Here is a 19,926-nt window from a genome sequence, read left to right on the forward strand (position 1 = left end):
CTGTGGTGCTGTTTCTGTCTAGTGGCTGGCTTAAAGGGGATTGCTCAACCTTCCTTCCAAAGTCCCTCAGGCAGAGCTCCGTCTTCTTGCAGAGGAGCTCTAGGAAGCTGTGTCTCTGGCTAATACTCACAGCTTTACTATGCTATAACTTGCTTTTTGAGGCATGGGCTTCCACATGTAATTTATGCATGTGATTTCATTCTTCAGAGTGAAAATTGTCTATTAGTTTGATTTTGGCGAACCTGATCTTAAGGCCAGAATTTCATTTTTGCCATACCTAATGATTTCCAATTTGCTTCAGTTCTGCTATCTCTAGTATCATTTGCATTTAAAATTTTGTACTTATTATCTGTATAAAACTTAAAGGTAAGTGTAGTAAATTAGCAGATTATCACATAAGTACTCCTGTTTGGGTGAAAGTGCTCACATGCCTGTGCTTGAACTGTTGGGTCCGTAACACATGGTAAATATTTTTAACTTGAAAATAAAAAATAGTATTACTAAGAAGATTTAAGAGACAGGGATAAGGGTGTTAGGGAAAATGTATAGTGTAAAAAGTGGAATGCAGGTCTCTTAAGTATCCAGCCTCTTACAGTTTTTCATAATTTTTTTCCTCAACTTTAGATCACTAACCTTGAAGAAACACCTGAAGTTAAGCCGTTCCTTCCAATTCACTTTAGCTCCCTTTTTTTCTAGTTTATCTCAGTACTTTGTATTTAGAAAAAATGTTTTCTCGTTGTTAGCTGCCATCAAGTTGGCCCCTTCCTGGCAACCTCAAGAACAACAGAATAAAAACGCTGCCTGGTCCTGCACCATCCCCCATGATTGGTTGTAGATCGGACCGTTGTGGTCCATAAGGTTTTCGTTTGGCTGTTTTTTTGAAAGGAGATTGCCTGGCCTTTCTTCCTAGTCCTTCTTAGTCTAGAAGCTCTGCTGAAACCTGTTCAGCATTATACAGCAACACAAGCCTCTACTGATGGTTTAGTGGTGGCTGCGAATGAGGTACATTGGCTGGGAATGTGCCTAATTATGTAATAAGGTCACATAATTAAAACGAACAACAGACCAGTGGAAGAGAATAGAAACATTAAATCGTCCTAGGTGTAGATTGGAATATAATATTGAGTAAGGCCAACATTTCAAATTAGTGAGAAAAGACAGATTATTTTGTGAATGGTGCTGGGAAATGAGTTTCCAAATGGGACTACCATTTGGAAAATGGTCTTAACACAAAAGTGAATGAAAGAGTTATTAAATGCTAAAAACGAAACCCAAAAAAGAGCTAGGATAAAATAGCAAGTGAATATTTTTGTAGTCTTAGTGTGGAGAAGGGCTTCTAAATATGTAGAAACTGATTAATGATTTTCGCTACATGAAAGTTAAATTTACCCAAAAGCCATAAACAAAATTTAAAGATTAACAGAAAACCGGGAGAAAGTTAGGCACTGTATATGTGACAGATATGTAAAGAGCTCTTTAAAACGGGAGACAGTGAAACAATGTTTATAAATACAGAAAGGATATGAATGAGAAATTGACAAAAGTACAAAAATTTCCAGCTAGCTGTAGTCAAATTTGAATGAAAACAAGGTTCCCTTTTTTGCCTGGCACATTGGTATAGATAAAAACAGCCAGTCTTCATGAAGATCAGCACGGTAATTCATTACCGATGGAACCGGATAAGTTGGAACAGCCTTCCTCTGGGGTATTTTGATAAACATGTGGGGTTTTGTTTTTTCTTTTTAAGCCTTAAAAACGTGCCTAGTCCTTGTCCTGGGACTGCCATGTCTACAAGGTGTCCTAAGATGATAATTTATCTACGAGCAGCAAAGCAGAATTACTTGGGTATTTATCCTTAAGCCTTTTCTTGAATTTCCTGCCATAGGTGCTAAACCGATGATAGTATCTCTGTATAATGCTATTAGAGAATAGGGGAGAAAAGGTAGAACAACATTCAAATTCATAAAAGAAACACTAGATTTACTGGCCTGAGAGAGACTGGAAGAACCCCCAAGATTATGGCTCTTAGATACCCTTCTAACTTGGAACTGAACCCCAGATAATAGTAAAGTAAATAATAACACCCGTGAGGAAAGTGCTCCTTAGATGAACAATCATCTATATGAGACCAAAAGGGCAAAATCTGCCCAAAAGCAAAGATGAGAAGAAGGCAGGAAGGGACAGGAAAACCCGGACAAATGGAAATAGGGAACTCAGGGTGGTAATGGGGAGAGTGCTGGTACATCGCAGGGATCACAGTGTCACGGAACAATTTGTGTATAAACTATCGAATGGGAAACGAATTTCTTCTGTCTATCTTCATCTAAAGCATGATTTAAAAAAAAAAAACAAAACTTCATAAATAAAATGCTCAGTGCTCATTTAAAAAAAATGGGAGGATGTTCACAATATGTTAGTGAAAAGGTTATGAACAGCAGTTCAGTGCTATTTTTGTAAGCAAAATACATGTATATACATAGGATATATGGGAGGTTATGTATTTTCTTCTTGATTATGTATTTTTTTGTCATTGTTTCTGTGGGGAAACTGGCTCCACATTAACTGAAAAGTAGCAGGTTGGCGTCACCTGCTCTTCTCCGCACAATGAAAGCGCTCAAGCAGAGGGCAGGCCTGAAGACCCGTCTGGCCTCCCTTGTCCTTACCCAGAATTCCTTTTCCAGCTCCTCATATTTCCACAGTCACTGGACAAGAACAGACCCTTTTCCTTCTTAGGGTGTGGTAGGGGGGTGCCTTGTCTACCGTGGCCTTCCCGTTCGTTGTATAAGAAGGTGTTCCTAACTTGGGAAGTTCCACAGGTTTTTTTAGGAGTCCCTGACTGGGGCAGCTGGTTAACATGCTCGGCTGCTGGCTGAAAGGTTGGAGGTTTAAATCCACCCAGAGAAAGGGCTGGCTCTCCACGTCTGAAAAATCAGCCATTGAGAACTCAGTGAAGCGCAGTTCTTCTCTATACACACGGGGTTGTCAGGGGTCAGAGTCAACTCCACAGCAGCTTTTTTTTTTTAATGTGCTTTTATTTATGTAGTGCTTAGAAACAACAGCTTAGAGCCTATACAAATAAGGTTTTAATGTTTCTGGGAAATGTCTCGTTGATTTCATGCTGTAAATGATTCTCTTTTCAGGGCGTAAACCAGAAGAAGAGGGTGTGGAAGATAACGGGCTGGAGGAAAACTCCGGAGATGGACAGGTATGTGCAGACTCTTCATGGAGGCAGCAAATCCGATTGGGAGGTGGACCAAATAGCAGTCACATGATCGTTGTATTTTATTTTATCACAGGAGGATGTTGAAACCAGTCTGGAGAACTTGCAGGACATCGACATGATGGATATCAGTGTGCTGGATGAAGCAGAAATAGACAATGGGAGCGTTGCAGATTGTGTCGAGGACGATGACGCTGACAATCTCCCGGAGTCCTTGTCTGACAGTAGAGAGCTGGTTGAGGGAGAGATGAAGGAGCTTCCTGAGCAGCTTCCCGAGCATGCTGAGGTAACAGCAGGGCCTCTAGAATGGGCCCTGAGTGCGTCAGCCCCACAGTTACCGTGGTAGATGAGACGTGGGGCATGGAGTTCTGTTTTCCCTGCCAGTTCAGCAGAATGATAGTTAACCTGTTTACATGGAAAATTCAGGCAGTTGAGACAACACAGCACTTGGCTCTGGTGGAAGGTGGCATCTCTGACGTCTGGGAGGGTACGCTGTAGGTCTGCTTGGTGCAGCATTAAACATTTTGAGGACAGCCTTGTTTCACACATAGGAAGTTGGTTTGTGGTGATGTGGCTTGGATGATGTGAAAATACTGAAATGGATAGGAGTTGAAAGTTGGTGTTTTCCTATTAAAAATCTATTTGGAGCCTCCTAACAGTCAGTCTTTAATACTGAGCCTTGGTAGTGTTCTTAAAGCCTTAGGTTTTTTCGTGTTATAAACAAATCCCATGTGTTATAAAATTGATAGGTTTTATTTATTGAACTCTGTCTGCCAGGCACTGGGCATTATGTCCTTCAATCCTTTTTACAATGGCAAGAGGTGTAGGTACTGGTTTCCCCATATATTTAGCTCACACACCCCCCTATCTTGATGCTGTTAATTTTCCATTCTGCTCACATGACGATTAATATAACATTTGGCAGGTAAAGAGAAAAGGCAGTGAAAATTAGAAGCGACGAGGGTGTAGGAGTCTTTTATATGGAGGGTGCCTCAACCTTGAGCATCTCCCAGTGGCAGGCTGTGGGAAACGAGCCTGCTCTTGGCCTGCTGATCCTGTGCTGCCATTTCTCAGAATGTTTTTGTATTTCATCTTTTGGAACTGATCTGAGTATCCTTGGAGTTGGAAAATTGTCTTCTTTGAATGGTGGATTTGAGAGATGGCTGTAAGTTGTTTTGATTTGATCCATAGCAGGAAAAACACCCTTCCTAACTGGCTAAGTTTTTTTAGAGCTGTTTTTTTTTCCCCCTCCTTTAGAAGGTGATAAATTCTGTAACAAAAGTACGGATATATCCTAAATGTTTGTGAATAGTGGTTCAATAGCTGTGATTTAATGAGAAGTGGTATAGTTTAGGAATGAAGAGCATAGACTCTGGAGGTCTGCTGCTTACTTGCTGCGTGACCTTGGGCAAGTTATGTAACCTCTCTGGGCCTCATCTGCAAAACTAATGTTTTGGGAGGATTCAGTGGTATTTCTCATAAGCTTAGAGCAAGAGTCATCAAATAGTAGTCTGACCAGCCATCTATTTTTGTAAATAAGGTTTGATTGGAACACAGCCACACCTCATTTGTTTTGATTATCTGGCTGTTTTCCCACTACAATGGCAGCATTGACAGAAACCATTGGCCTAAAACACAGAGCTTAAAATATTTACTCTCAGGCCCTTTACAGAAAAACTTTGCTGACCCCTCGCTTAGAACAGTGTCTAGTATATAGTAAGAAATATGAAAGGATATCATGGTTGGTAGAGGTCAGCAAAAGCGGGGGAACCCTCCGTGAGATGGATTGACGCCACAGACACAACTACGGACTCAAACGTACCAACAATCACAAAGACGGTGCAGGACCAAGCAACGTGTCGCTCTGCTATTCATAAGGTTGCCATGAGTCGGAGCTGACATTTAACAACAATTTTTCGTTTTTCAGGTGTACATTCTGTTACCTTATTGTTGATATAACGAGTTGTGTTCTCCATTTATCTTGCAGATAGAGGACAAAGACACTATAAACAATTTAGATACTTCATCATCTGATTTCACTATATTACAGGTAAATTGTTGTACATCACAGTAATTTTAGAATCAAAGGTGAGGCTACAGTTTCTGGAAACAATTTCAGACCTTGTGTGTATGGCAACCCCAACAGAAAACGTCATTGCAGGGTTTGTTTACTTAGTCGACATCTTTAGAGTAAGGTTTGCTTTCTTTTTTCCCACAGATAGAACGTGCTTCTTGCAAGGGATTTCTCTCCTTAACTTCTACTTACCTTCAACTACTGTGGCTTCCCTGTAGCTCATGGAAGGGCCTGTCTTGAGAAGTTCTTGTTCATTTCCTAGGGAAAGGCAGCCTGTCTGATCCATTTGGATGGGGCCCCCGCAGAAAGGTGTTAGGTGAAACGTCCAGGGACTCCCCTGCCCCAAGCTGCATGGAGCCTAGATGAGGAGGAGAGAGCTGGGTGGGCAGGGCACTGACATTGTGGCTGGCAACGGCAGCTCCACGGGGACTGGTCCTGCCTTTGGGGAGTCTTTCTCACAGAAAGTGTATAGATTTTCTGTACATTGGCCGTTTTACCACCATTTGTGTAAATATTAGATCTTACATGAAAACAAATGAGATATGGACTTACGTTGAGGTAGGATTTGCATAAATGTGGGTCTTAGGTTTCCTTGTAGTTTTCCTGCTGGCCTACCTAGATGTAAACTGTTGGAGTAAATCTGTCTGGGTAGCTGTCTGGCTTTCAATACAAAGTTTTGTGAGGAAATCAAATACAGTCAGCATTTGCTAGTCTCTGCCGTTTAATTAGGATCACTACTGAAACAAGGTCTCCATTTGCTGCTGTCAGGCAGGGGCAAGGAGAGCATTAGAGAGCCAGAACCCCCGCCTCACGGAGGGCGCAAACCTCCAGAAAGTGTGCTGAACCCCAGCTCACTTGTAGGGTTGCTAGCTTCTCTCTCTGATAGCAAAGCGGCACAACCCTTTCCTGGCCCAGAAAGGAGAATGGAGGGGCCAGGTCATGCTGTTTGCTTGGGTGCTAAAGATGCCCGGGGTAAAACGGGAAATACAGAACCCCAGCTGAAGACAAAGGTGAATATTGTTTCTCTCTGGAGAACCATTCTGCCTAGACTGACCCTTGGCTTCAGACTTCAGACTGTAATTTGCAGCATGGGATAAGTCCCATGGGAGAAAGAAAAAAAAAAAAAGATATAAAAAACGTGAAACTGAGAGTGTTCCTAGGGCTTCCCAGAATGCCAGGTCATTTCCCAGTGGCAGGAGTGCATCCTTCTCACCCATTTAACAGGCGTGTGATAGATACCGTGTGGCGCGTATGCTGCTTCCTACCTCCTGTGTGCACTTGGGCAAGGTACTCCATCACTCTGTGCCACAGTTTCCTACTCTGTTTTTTAAAAAGAAGATGATAATCGTAGTACCAACTTCCTAGGGTTTATCCGATGATGAAATGAGTTAATTCTTGTGAAGGTAAAATGATTAAATTTGTTCCTGGAACATAGTGTTAATCGGTTTTAACTCTTATTCCGGAATACTGCCCCTCCATCATTTGCATAGGGAATCATTTATAGTTTGGGTTAGAGAGCAGCCGTGAGGGAAGCCTCTCTAGAGGAGATTGTTCCTGAGCTGAATCCCAAGGCATGTGTAGGACTTGCCAGGGGCAAGGGGCCTCGGAGGGAGATGGCATCAGGAGCCATTGTTGAAGGCCACAGAGCACAGGTTGTAAAATCAGATGCCACTGAAAGCGAGGGATCTCTGTAGCCTGAATTGATGGGGCTTACTGGGGAGAGCTCGAGTGTTACTTAGGGATTAGAAGCTTCGTGGCGAGGGCACTGGTTGGAAGAGGAGATCGGGGCGGGGGGTGGTTAGTGAATGATCCTGGATAGCACTGAGTGACCAGGTGGCAGGGACAACTCCATGCAAACCAAGAGCAGGGGTCAGACCCCCTCATCCCGATTCCATCAGGCTTTGAGATTTCAGGAATGAACTCTAGACCGATAAGTGAACAAATGATTGTCTGAGGAGTGTCAGGTGCTTGTTTAGACACTAAAAGCAGAAGGAGGAAAACACTACCTGCTCTCGCTGAACCAGCTCAAGTTAGAGGGACGTGTGATCTGATCTCTCAGTCCCCATATAATGTGCTGCTTGCTCTAAGGGAAGTGGGACTCAGGCCCCTTGGAAACGCTGCAAAAAAGGAGGCCAGGTAACAGGCCCTGTAAGTGTAGGGTTCAAGGCCAAGGTGAGCGAGGTGGACTGCAGTGCTGGGAGGCGCTTGCCGTGAATGAACCGCTTCTCCGCCCGCTGCATTGTGAGTTACCTAGTCTGCTTTTTAAGAACTAAGTTATCCTAGGTTTTAGTGTTAATCAGCGGTAGGTTTCTCCATCCTGCACAGTCTTACTTGCATTTTTTGTTGCAGGAAATTGAAGCACCATCCCTGGAGCCAGGTACTGTTAAATGAAAAACTTACCATCGGGGGTTTGGAATCATTCTAGTAGTCCACCTTCTCTGATTTGAATTCTTTAATTTTAAAAAGTTGCCGTACGTAGTATACATTGTTCTAAAGGTTTACAATCCAGAGCATACCAGGATCATAGAGATTGGAAACCCAGCCGTTATCACCAGATCTGTTAAAGTGGCCGACTGCTCGTTTTGCAAAACGTGTGAATGAGATGAAACTTCTCACAACTTTTTAAACATAAACAGCATTTAAATGAATATAGAAACACTTTGCGTGCCTCTCGAGCTAATACCTCTGCATCCCACAAAACAGATCTTGTGATATTGGGCAGTAGCTTAATTTCATGGTTTTTCGTTCAGGCAGTGTAGGTAGTTGTAGGGAGATCCATTTTAAAACATTGAGACATAACTGGATTCCCGAAGAGGAAAGAGTTTCTTCATGAGAATTCCAAACAAATACTATTCACTTTCTGGACTACAAATATCTCAGAGCTCCGCTGGAAGATATTCTGGTTTTCCTATTGGACTGTTCTGTTAAAAGAAATTGAAAGAAATTTGGAAATTGAGCTGTTCAGTGAATGGCGATTCATTCAGTTAAGCACCTTGGACTTTGGAAGCTAAATTTGGAAGAGTCATATATAAACGACGACAGAATGAAGACTGTCAAGAATCAGCCAGAAGGTTTTGGGGGTTAAATCTCTGGGATGCTTGTCTCTTCCCTGTAGCATAGAGGCTTAATGCAGTAGTCGGTTGGCGTGCAGGTAGTCGGAGCAGGTAACGTTGTGTACCCTCGGGTTTTCCAATCTCTGTGTAGCTAGCCCTTCTCTTCATGTTAGTGTGGCAGCCGTGCCAGTTCCGCATTTGTGATTGCTTTATTTCCCTGGTCATTAAACCTTGTGCCATTCTATTCCTGTTAAATCCGTAGAAAATGAGAAAATACTCGACATTTTGGGGGAAACTTGTAAATCTGAGCCAGGAAAAGAAGAAGGTCCCGAGCTGGAGCAGCCATTGGCACAGGAAACAAGTAGCGTGGGGCCAGACAGAAAGCTCGCGGAAGAAGAGGACCTTTTTGACAGCGCTCACCCGGAGGAGGAGCAGGAGGAGGGTGATTTAGATTTGGCCAGCGAGTCAACACACGCTCAGTGGAGCAAGGCAGACACCCTGTTAGCGGTAGTGAAAAGGGAGCCCGTGGAGCAGACAGGCGATGGCGAGAGGACGGACTGTGAGCCTGTAGGGCTAGAGAAGCCAGTTGAGCAGAGTAGTAGAGCCGCAGAGGACGCGGACGCCTCTAGCGAGGAGGTGGCAGAAGCGCCCCCCCGGGAAGCCTCAAGCCCTGAGCCCAGAGATAGCAAAGAAGACGTGAAGAAGTTTGATTTTGAAGCTTGTAATGAAGTCCCTCCGGCTCCTAAAGAGTCCTCAACCAGTGAGGGCGCTGATCAGAAAATGAGGTTTGTTTTTTCTCAGTTTTAGACCAGACGCTATCTCCTTTTCATTGATCGTTTAATGACACACATAAGCTGTTTTTCTGCAATTGGCCAGCCAGACTGATGCAGCTGTAGTTAACTTCTAAAGAATGTTTGATTTCCCTTTGTGTATTTTAAGCTGATTACATAATCTTTTTTTTTTTTTTTTTTTTTCTTTTCTCAACCTCTCATGGTTGTTTTCTTTAATTCTTCCTAATTATCTTTAGCCCAGCAGAATTAATTTAACCTCCTATGGGTCTGAAATCTTATGGTTAGGTCAGATTTCCGTACAAGTTTGTCTGGGTATCATTTATTTTTTTTCCAGAACTAAATTTCAGTAGTTGTGCAACCTCAAAGGAGCTCTGGTGGCACAGTGGTTAAGCACTCACCTGCTAACCAAAAGGTCGGCAGGTTGAACCCACCAGCTGCTCCACGGGAGAAAGATGTGGCAGTCTGCTTCCGTAAAAAGATGACAGCCTTGGAAACCCTGTAGGGCCGTTCTACTCTGTTCTGTAGGGTTGCTGTGAGTCAGAATTTGACTCGACAACAATGAGTTTGGTTTTTGGTCTCATATAACCTTAGCACATATTTTAGAGTTTTGAGTTTGGTTTTCTCTATGCGTCTTCCTTCTGGAGTGACATTATGTTTTGTCTCTAGTTCTGGCGAAGATGACTCGGATACAAAACGGCTTTCCAAGGAGGAAAAGGGTAGGTCCCAAAAAGGCCCCAGTCCCTCAAAGCATGCTTGTCCTTGGATGTGGTGGGCTGTGGGATTCCTGTTCATAGCAAACAGCATTTCTTACCTAGATGTTCCCCTTGGGTCTTTGATGAAGTCTTTCTCGGTCTCTGTGATTAACCCAGCAGATTGCAGATTGTAGGAACAAGCTGGTGCCTGAGAGTTACACTGTATTGATTGGCTACAGAAACTTGCTTTTGGTGGAGGGCTTCGATTTCCTTCATGCTGAGCGACACTTATTTGCAAATTCCTCAGCCTGAGTGACAATGGCATTTGATGGAAAAATGCTTCTAGTTTCAGATGTTTCGGGGTATCTGGTATATTGTATTTATTAACACCTTAACCTTTAATTAAAGTAACTAATTGAGAATCATTTTTCTGGTCAAAATTCCTTCTTAATCAGGGTTCTAAAAGCAATAAAAATGTGGGGCAGAGGCAGAGGCGCAGGATACAGACAGACAAAGCAGGCATCTGCTCACTGTGGAACAGCAGCCTGGCACGTGGTAGTGCGGTGCCCCTTGGGGAACTTCCTGAGGATGCCTCAGGTGGTCCGAAAAGCCCCTGGCTCACCACTGTAACTGGCATTTCCAGTGTTCTCTTGGGCCTGGGGGCGCACCCACAGAGGTCGCGTGAGAACTGTGGTCCTGCCTCAGCCCCGCGTAGCTTCAGGTGCTGCTGGCATCTGGGGACGAGTGGGCAGTGTGTCTGGCGGGGAATGGACCTGAGAGGCTCAGGATCTTGAGGCTGCTATGTTGTTGACCAAAACTTTCTTTTGCATTAGGTCGTAGCAGTTGTGGTAGAAATTTCTGGGTTAGCGGACTTTCTTCTACCACCAGAGCTACTGATTTGAAGAATCTTTTCAGCAAATATGGAAAGGTAAGACAGCCAGGGGTTTTTTGCAGGAGGAGTTACTGTTAAGCCTGTATCACTAACACCCTTTACATGCAAGTGGTCGTCCCCTTCTGGAATGAGTTCTTTGAATGACAGCGTGCCCTTCTTTAAGCACATGTCTGTTGATGGCCAGAGGCATGCGTGTAAGCTCCAGAGCTGGGGCTTTGCATTTCTCCCCTCTCTACATGCCTGCGCAGCCCCCAAGCCACCACTTACTTTTGATAGCTTCATGGATGTTTCTGGGTCTCTAGGACTTAGCACCCAGGGAGGGTGGAGGAGTGGCAGAGTGCAGGAGAGCAGTGGGGACTGGTCAGCACTGTCAGGAGACATGCTGGTCACAGAGGAAGAACCTGAGTGGCGCGGCAGCGTAGTGGCTGAGAGCAGGGAGGCTCAGAGTGCTCTGCGCAGCTACAGAACCTGATCAGCCACTCCCTCATGTCACTCACATCATCTAAACTTTCTCTCTGAACCTGGGGCTTCTCAGAGTTGCTGCCTGGAGGGAGTAGGGATCCATGAAGGGTATGTGGGTAGCTATAGCAGAGCTCTAGAGCCCCACAGCCCCTCCTCCCACCTGTCTTCTCCCATAGTTGGGGAAGTTCTCTTGTTTCCCCTCTTGACCACCTGCCTCCCTTTCTTTCCCAGCCGGTGAGGGGTGGTAGTTGATGGACGATACCCCAGCCTCCGCCTCCCAGGTGCCCGCAGCAGTCGTCTGCTCTAAAGGCACCTGGATTGGTTTTCCTCCTGTCTCTTCCTTTCCTCCTTCCCTTGCGCTCACTGGGATTCCTTCCCAAATAAACTAGATCCAGGGCTCCTTGTCTTAGTCTACTTTTGGGGGACGCTGAAGTAGGAGCACTTAGCACAGGCCCTTGCTCATAGCACAGGTTCAGTGAAATCATAATAGAGAAAACCAGCAGTATTTACCTGGATATCGATGTTTGAAAGCCACTAAGAGAGAACTCCGTATAATGTGATTGTAGAAATGACTGACCGCCTGCCTGGGCTTCTCCTAAAACAGGGTGGGTGGCTGGGGGTATCCTCACCCTGCCTCTACAGCCAGAGCCCTTTCCTGATTCTCCCCAGGGCCCTAGTGCCGAGGCCAGCTCTCAGGGACAGGAAGGGTGTTGGGAAAGAGTGCAGGCTTCACGAGGCTTACGTGGCAGGGCAGGCCACTCCAAAACCCTTCTTTGGGCCTAAGCCTCGGTGCAACGTGATGAGCACTGCATTGGCTGCGCCACTGCTTGTGGCAGGCCTTTTCTTGAGCCATGGGCCTCCTCCCAGGAAAGGCACGTCCTGCTTTCTACTTACTGGACTTGGTGAGCAAATTAAATTAAGCAGCATGGAGAGTAAGTACCTGTCATGCTTGAGACATCTTGTTGAATTTTGTTATTAATATAGTCCAATGGATTCTTTCCTCCAGGGATCTATTTACGGACCTGTCCTGATAATCCACCTCTATCTGTAGATGAGCCTTGGTAGTTACTGCTCACATAGTGTGGCTGTTTGTTTTGTATCACTTTTTTATAGGTTTTTTTTTTAAATGCTGATCGAACTTTGCTTTCCATTCCGCATTCCTTGCCACTGCTCCACACTGCTGTCCTGGCCCCTTAGAGTAACCTGGAGTCCTGCGTGGTTACTAGGAAGTGGAAGGAGAGCCCTTGAGCCCGAAAAGATAGCAGCCATGAGGCAGTGGCACTCTCTCTCCAGTCCGTATCTGCCCGTTGGTGGCCCTGGTGGCTGGATTTCCTTGCCAGCCCTCATCCCTCAACCTCAGTGCCCTGTGTGTTGAGTTTTGGGTTTCAGGGGCTGTGTCTGCTTGGTGTCTCTGAGCCACACTGCTTTGCTTTCTTTGAGGTGGTGGGTGCCAAGGTTGTGACAAATGCCCGGAGTCCTGGAGCTCGCTGTTACGGTTTTGTCACCATGTCCACAGCAGAAGAGGCCACAAAATGCATCAACCACCTGCACAAAACAGAGCTCCACGGGAGGATGATCTCAGTGGAAAAAGTAGGTGGCCATTTTCTTCCTGGGGTATTACCAGCACCAGGAAATTAGGTAATACTTCCATGTCATTCTCTCGTTTTCCCCATCAATGTGATTTCAGGCAAAAAATGAACCTGCTGGGAAGAAGACCTCTGATAAGAGAGAGAGTGAGGGGAAAAAGGACAAGTCGAGCAACAGTGACAGGTACTGCACTTTCCAGTGGAGCCCAAGGGTGGGAGCTTGTGGCCGAGGTCATCCTTTGCTTCATTTGATACTGACTTCAGTCAGGTGTTCCGTAGATGGGGAAGCAAGTGCAGGCCGTGCCTCTCTGCCTTGACTCTTTCACATGCTATTGGAGGCTTTGGCCATCTGTCGTTAGAGATGGTTTCTTTCCTGCAGTCCTTCTTCTAGGGCCACTCAGGCATTTGGGCTGGGTCATTGTGGTGCTTTCTTATCCCTGCTGATGCCAGTGAGGCTGCTGCCTTGTCACTTAGTACTCAGTTCCAGAGTCCAGTCTTGGCCAGCTTGTCCCCTTAGTTCCTTTTCTGACAGACCTCTGTGTTCTGGTGCTCTCTGCAGATCTGCACACCTTAAGAGGGACGATAAAGCCGACAGGAAAGACGATGCCAAAAAGAGTGAAGACGGAAGTGGAGAAAAGGGTAAAGATCCAGATGGTCAGAAATCCAGCCCCTCAGAGCGATCTCGAACCACAAAGTCAGGTAGCCAACCAACTGATGGGCACACGCGTCTGTTCCTAGCCGTGTGCTTTGTTGAAGGCCCGTGATCAGTTGGCAAAACAAACTAGACGATTTTCTGTACAGTCCTCCCCTTGGGTGTTAATCGCGTCTTACTTTAGAGTGACTCTTCTTCCTGTAGGAAGTCGCGGAACTGAGCGGACTGTAGTCATGGATAAATCTAAAGGTGTGCCTGTCATTAGTGTGAAGACATCTGGATCCAAAGAGAGAGTGAGTGTTGATTTTCCTAACTCAGGGACTTCAGCTTTTTTTTTTCTTTCATTGTACATTTTACAGTTCTTTTCTTTACATTTCCGTGCACATTTTAGGGCGTTCTTGAGCTTAATTTGAGAAATGCTTTCTATACTTTCAGAAGTGTAGAAATCTGGAATCTTAAAAAAAAATGAGAAAGTTTTAAAGCTTTTCTTTCATACTTTGCTAGTAATTGCTTCTTTTTGTTTTCTTAAGCTGAGTTTTAAAATCAAAGTACGGGAGTGGTTGACAGTTCATAGCAATGCATCCTGCTATGTTCTTTTCATTACTTGCCCAGAAAATTCCAGCAGCTCTCCATCGTTCCTTCCTAAGCCTGGCCCACATAGGTGACCCCAGCCAGCCTGTCCAGTCTGTGCCCTAAGCCAGGTCCCCACCTTGCCCAGTACCACACTATGTCCTTACAGACCACCTCCTCACTGTCTTCCACAGGTCCTTCCTTGCACATGGGCAGTGGTTGATTTTCCTAAGTTTAACTTCTAACAACCTTATAATATACCAATAGATGTGGGTCAGGAGCCCCCAAGACCAACCCATGTTAGACGTGCCTCTAGAAGGACTCACAGGATGGAACACAGAGCTGTGCGCATGGCTGAGAGCGCAGTGAGGGTGTGCGTGCAGGTTTGGGGGCACTCATTCGCAGGCTTCCCTGTGTGCTCTCCTCCCTCTGAGTGTCACGCAGCAATGAAAATGATGCAGCGTGTGCACAGAATTTCTTCCCAGGGACACGGTTAGAGATGGCACCCTGAGGTTTTTTCTGGGGTCTGGTCACGTGGACACCCCCTACCTGGCAAAACTCCCAAGTCGCAGAAGGAAAGTAGGTATTCCACACAGTCGAGGCACAGGGAGCCACCCTTAGTAGTGCCTAGTAACTCGCCGAGAGCCAACGTTCCCGGACACATCCCAGCCCTGGGCCAGCCTTGCCAGCAAGCCCTCCTAGAAGTAGCAGCCTCAGGTTTGCTGTGCTCGTGCAAATGTTTCAATGTGTTGTAGCACTTTATCCTTGTTTTATAAAATGTGATTGGAAAATGGACAAATAAAAGTGCAGTTGCCAGGGCTGAGATGGGTCAATCTTATAGACTTAATGTAGTTGGGATGCAAAGAAATTGTCAGATGTGCCCAGAGTGGCCTCGGTCAGGCACTTGCTGCATGTTTAATTGTGAAGGAAAAGAACAAAAAGTAAGGAGTTGATTTTGGATGTTGGTGATGTTATCATGCAAAAATTATCTAAAGGTAAAGTGTGGAAGATGTTTTTGAAAAAACTTGTGTTCTTATAAAAAGTCTTAGGGAGAATTTTCATATCTGTTCTGTCCCTGTTGAATGTACTCACTGGATTGTATTGTAGCACCAAGTGCTGGAGCTCTGTGACTTTCAATTATGATAAACAAAATGAAGTTTCTTGAGAGATAAGCTCTCAGTAAGCATCTCATTTGATGGTTTTTTAGAAGTTAATCACCATCTAGGATCTTCCCGTTCGATACCCAGACGTGGACATACATTGTCTTATTTCTGGAGTCCCTGGGTGGCACAGTCAGTTACTACTAACTGAATGGTTGGTGGTTCAAGCCCACCCAGAGTTTCTTTGGAAGAAAGGCCTGGCATTCTGCTACTGAAAAGATCACAGCCCTGAAAACCCTATGGAGCGCAGTTCTACAGGGTTGCCCTAAGTCGGAATTGACTTCATGGCAGTTAGTTTGCTTTGATTTGTTGTTTCCTATTTCAGCCTTAACTTTTTAATGTCTTCTGATGAACTAGGCTTCCAAGAGCCAGGATCGCAAATCAGCCAGCCGAGAGAAGCGGTCTGTTGTGTCTTTTGATAAAGTCAAAGAGCCTCGGAAGTCAAGAGACTCAGAGTCCCGTAGGTGAGTCGGGGTCCACGGGTTTGATGATTTCCCTCGACTCTGGCTGTAACCGTGCCCTCTGTGCAGGGAATACTGTTTTCAGCTGATTTTGTCCAGAATGCACAGACACATAAAACAGGGCAAGGTCATACGTTTTTGCTGGTACAAATACACATCTGTGAACGTATAGGCAACAAATCAAAGGCAGACAAACTGGCAGCTGTGTTCTCTGTTCCATAGACAGAGACAAAGGGTAAAGATTGGAAGAAATGCACCAAAGTTTGGGATTTTACCAGTAAATGCAGGCAGCAGCCCCCTACTTGTGGCTTGCCCTTCCCCACCACTCAGCTGCTGTGGGCCTTCACTTGGTGGTGTATTTACCCGAGTTACAAGCATCGTTAGAAGATTCCAATTCTAGTGCACTAGCCTTGTCTCAAGGAGCCCTGGTCGCAGTGGTTAAGCGCTTGGCTGCTAATCAAAAGGTCAGGAACCCACCAGCCGCTCCGTGGCAGTCTGCTCCTGCAAAGGTTACAGCCTAGGAAACCCTGTGGGGCAGTTCTCCTCTGCTCTAGGGTCGCTACTGAGTCAGCGTTGACTCAGCAGCACGGGTGGGCTCCATTTCACAACGATTAATTGACAGTTTGTGGTTCAAGAAGAAAAATGTTAATTCAGACTTAACTGTGATAAAAATTAATGTCCTGTTCCCTATTTTTAATTGTGTATTTCACAAACTCAGATGTTGACTTTGAGAAGGAAGTTTGGGGAATGAGGCCCAGTTCATGTGATAGCCCTGGGGTGTGTGGTTCCTTAGGTGGAGGCCCGGCCAAGGGTCTGTGTGTCACCAGTGCTCTGGGGGGTGGGAGCCAGGGCCCAGGCCCCTGACATGGCTTCCGTCCACCCAGCTGGGTGCCCCCCACTGGCACTGCTGCCGCGGGACTGCCTCCAGCTGCTGCCCTTGTCTCGCAGGGTGCGCGAGCGCAGTGAGCGGGAGCAGCGCATGCAGGCCCAGTGGGAGCGGGAGGAGCGCGAGCGGCTGGAGATCGCCCGCGAGAAGCTGGCCTTCCAGCGGCAGCGTCTGGAGCGCGAGCGCTGGGAGCGAGAGCGGCTGGAGCGGGAGCGCATGCATGTGGAGCATGAGCGCCGCAAGGAGCAGGAGCGCATCCACCGTGAGCGTGAGGAGCTGCGGCGCCAGCAGGAGCTGCGCTATGAGCAGGAGCGGCGGCCCGGGGGGCGACGGCCCTACGACGTGGACGGCCGGTGAGTGAGCCGCTCCTAGCAGTGGCCCCCAGGTGGCCCGTGTCTTCCAGACCCCAGTCCTGAAAGCACGAAGTTTGTTATCTAAGAGCCAGGTGTGCACATGAGCTGCTGCTTCACTGACCTGCTCTCCTGTTAGGGGGTAGGAGGGGTGGCAGGGAAGATAAAGTAGAACATTGAATTGTTATATCACCGGGACCAGAGCAAGTCACATATCCTCTTTCGCAGCCTCTTGTGGCTTATACAGCAAAGCATATTCTCTCTTGGTAAATGTAATTCACGTCAGTCCCCTTTTCATTCTGTGAAGCGCTTAGAGCCAGTGACAATTTGGGGGTTAGTTCACCAGCTGCTACAAATGTGATGTATCTGCGGGGGAGAAACGTCCTTGTCTCTTTCTTTAAAATACATGTGTACCCCTCACAGGCGAGACGATGCCTATTGGCCAGAAGCCAAGCGGGCTGCCCTGGATGACCGCTATCATTCTGACTTTAGCCGCCAGGAGCGCTTCCATGACTTCGACCACCGGGACCGTGGCCGCTACCCTGACCACTCGGTGGACAGGTCAGTCAGCCCCCAGCAGCCCTGTCTGCGGAGGCCAGTGCCTTTCCCTGGTTTGTTCTGAATGACTTCCAGCTCAGCGTGGCATTTTTGGGCCCTGAGAGCTGAAGCAGGTGTTCCATTTGGGAATGGTGGTTTTCATTTTGGGGTCCAATCTACCTGCCTGTATCACAAGCCTTTTCCTTGCCTTATGTCTGACTTTAAATGACCTGTTTTAGGAGAGAAGGTTCAAGGTCAATGATGGGAGAAAGAGAAGGACAGGTAAGTCAAAGGCTACAGTCGTAGCCACACCTTGTAGAATTGATTTTTTGTCCTTCTGCGTGCCTTTTCTCTTTCCCTTTGATTGCCTCCCTTTTGAGTCTTTGGAGAAAAATGCTTGTGAGACGAGAATTTAGGTTATTTATATTGCATCTTGGTTGTCCATCAAAGCAGAAGCCTCTTTTGGCCTGGACCCAAAGGTTCTGTATGCCTTAGTAACTAACTGTACTGGCACTGAGGTGATAAAGAGCATTCTGGTGAGTTTACCTGGCTCTCTTGGGAAGTGCCCACTGTGATCCCAGATAGCCAAGGTAATTACATTGTCTCCATATTGTGGAGTCCTGTGCTTCAAGTCCCCCCGGAAGCCAGTGGTAGGCTGGTGGCCACTTCGTGTGTGTCCCGGGGCCCTTCCCTGTGTGCAATTGGGGCATTGAAAATAAGGGCACACTTGGTCACCCCGGAGCCTGGGTTGGCCTTGGAACAGCTCCTCTCTGGCCCATGCCCCTTCTCGCTGCAGAGTTCACGTATCAGAATGCGGAATTCTCTTCTCATGGCATACATTTAGATTGAGGGTTTTCCCAAAGCGCCTTGGATCTCTAGTGGGTTTGCTTGAAAAATTGGGAAGAAGGAGGGCAGGTGGTGGTCAGGTCATTGTTAACGGCAGAGTTGCTGTCCCTGTAAGTGGGTCCTTGTCCAGGGCTCCAATCCTGGCACCGTGCCTCCTGGTGAGCCTGTTTCTCCAGCTATAAGATAAAGGTAACTATTTGAGCCCTGGTGGCCTAGTGGCTAAGTGTTACTGGCTGCTAACCAAATGGTCAGTTCAACTCCTCCAGACATTTCTCAGAAACCTGATGGGGCAGTTCTGCTCTCGGGTCGTTATGAGTTGGAATCAATTCAGCAGGAACGGGTTTGGATTTTTTTTCTTTTTTTGGTGTCATTTATCGGGGGTTGTGTGCTTATGAAAAGTGCTTGGAACAAAATGCAAACTTACTAGATAATGCTGTCTTGAAATAGAAAGGAAGTTTGGTTTTTTCCACATACACAGTCATAAACAAGTCGTCAGCACTGCCCCAAAATGGCAGGTGGTGATGCCTGACCATCAGGAAAGTAGTCACGGAAAAGAAGAAGCCAGCCGGGAGCACCAGGGCCTGGTCATGAGTTGGCTGGACAGAAACCACTGGTTAAATTTTAAAACCCTGCAGGAAGAGAGAAGTGGGCTTTTAGTTGAAGAACTAGGTCTTACTAAGTCCGACTTCTTTTTTTTTTTTTTTTTTTAGCTCTGCCCAGGCTTGTACCTTAAGCCATTGGCAATTAACAAAAGCTCGTTGTATGATTCTTAAATTTCTTCTTAACCCCAAATTAAATAACACCGTCTAAAGTAGGGAGCCATAATTTTTTTTTAAAGAATCAGCAAGCTTGACAGATTATAGGATTATTATTTTAGAAATCTGTTTATGAAGATCCTGTTACACCTGTGACAGCTGCGACTTTGCTCCTGGAAGGAACAGTGCCATATCTCGTTCATCTTGTAACATTGGAGCTCTGGTGGTGCAGTGGTTAAGAGCTCAGGCTGCTAACCAAAAGGTCGGCAGTTTGAATCCACCAGCCACTCCTTGGAAGCCCTCCGGGCCAGTTCCCTGTTGGGTCGCTGTGAGTCGGAACCAACTCCACAGCAGTGGATGGAACAGTGCTGTCCATCTCGTAACGGCAGCCTCCCTTTATCTCACTCTGTTGAGGGAGTCGTCGAAGCTCGTATCCGGAAACGGTAGCCCAGAGAGACAGGCGGCACTAGGACCTGCCTCACGCTGGTCGTGAGCGTGTAGGAAGCCACCGTCCCCCTGCCCTTGAGGAGCTCTCCCCTTTATGGGGATGATAAACGTGGGCCAGGGCAGCATGGAGAAGACCTCAGAGGAGGTCCCACTAGCAGAAGTCTTTTCAGTTTCTTCTCACTTAGAATATGGTCTTGTGGCAAAACCCAAAGGCTAAAAATTGTACGTGTGGAAAGAAGGTGAAAGAGGCCCAAGGAGTCCATGGCAGCTCACCACACTTCATGAATGTCGGCCTTGAAAGTTCTTCCACTCAGCAGAAACAGACTTTGGGGAGTTATTTACCTCAGCCTTAAAAGAAAACCAAAAAGAACCAAACCAGTTACAGTCAAGTCAGTTTAGCTGGCTACAACTTGGGGCGACCCCATGTGTGTCAAAGTGAACTGTGCTCCATAGGATTTTCAGTGACTGACCTTTCAGAAGTAGATCACCAGG

The 19,926-nt window shown here is 46.4% G+C and overlaps 1 protein-coding gene across 3 annotated transcripts in view; it reads left to right on the forward strand.

Moving 5' to 3' along the window:
• Nucleotides 1-19,926, forward strand: part of SAFB (scaffold attachment factor B) — a 34,357-nt gene that overhangs the window by 11,255 nt on the left and 3,176 nt on the right. For 2 of the 3 annotated variants that reach the window (XM_049876498.1, XM_049876499.1), the window contains exons 3-17: nt 3,141-3,205; nt 3,297-3,506; nt 5,208-5,270; nt 7,644-7,671; nt 8,610-9,132; nt 9,805-9,854; nt 10,664-10,758; nt 12,625-12,774; nt 12,872-12,954; nt 13,330-13,469; nt 13,627-13,715; nt 15,510-15,616; nt 16,562-16,852; nt 17,273-17,410; nt 17,626-17,668. In XM_049876498.1, coding sequence (XP_049732455.1) covers nt 3,141-3,205; nt 3,297-3,506; nt 5,208-5,270; nt 7,644-7,671; nt 8,610-9,132; nt 9,805-9,854; nt 10,664-10,758; nt 12,625-12,774; nt 12,872-12,954; nt 13,330-13,469; nt 13,627-13,715; nt 15,510-15,616; nt 16,562-16,852; nt 17,273-17,410; nt 17,626-17,668 — 2,075 coding nt within the window. The remainder of the gene's footprint in view (nt 1-3,140; nt 3,206-3,296; nt 3,507-5,207; nt 5,271-7,643; nt 7,672-8,609; nt 9,133-9,804; nt 9,855-10,663; nt 10,759-12,624; nt 12,775-12,871; nt 12,955-13,329; nt 13,470-13,626; nt 13,716-15,509; nt 15,617-16,561; nt 16,853-17,272; nt 17,411-17,625; nt 17,669-19,926) is intronic. The other variant, XM_049876500.1, reaches the window with a different exon arrangement.

Source organism: Elephas maximus, chromosome 3, assembly GCF_024166365.1.
Source record: "Elephas maximus indicus isolate mEleMax1 chromosome 3, mEleMax1 primary haplotype, whole genome shotgun sequence".
Classification (NCBI taxonomy): Eukaryota; Metazoa; Chordata; class Mammalia; order Proboscidea; family Elephantidae; genus Elephas; species Elephas maximus.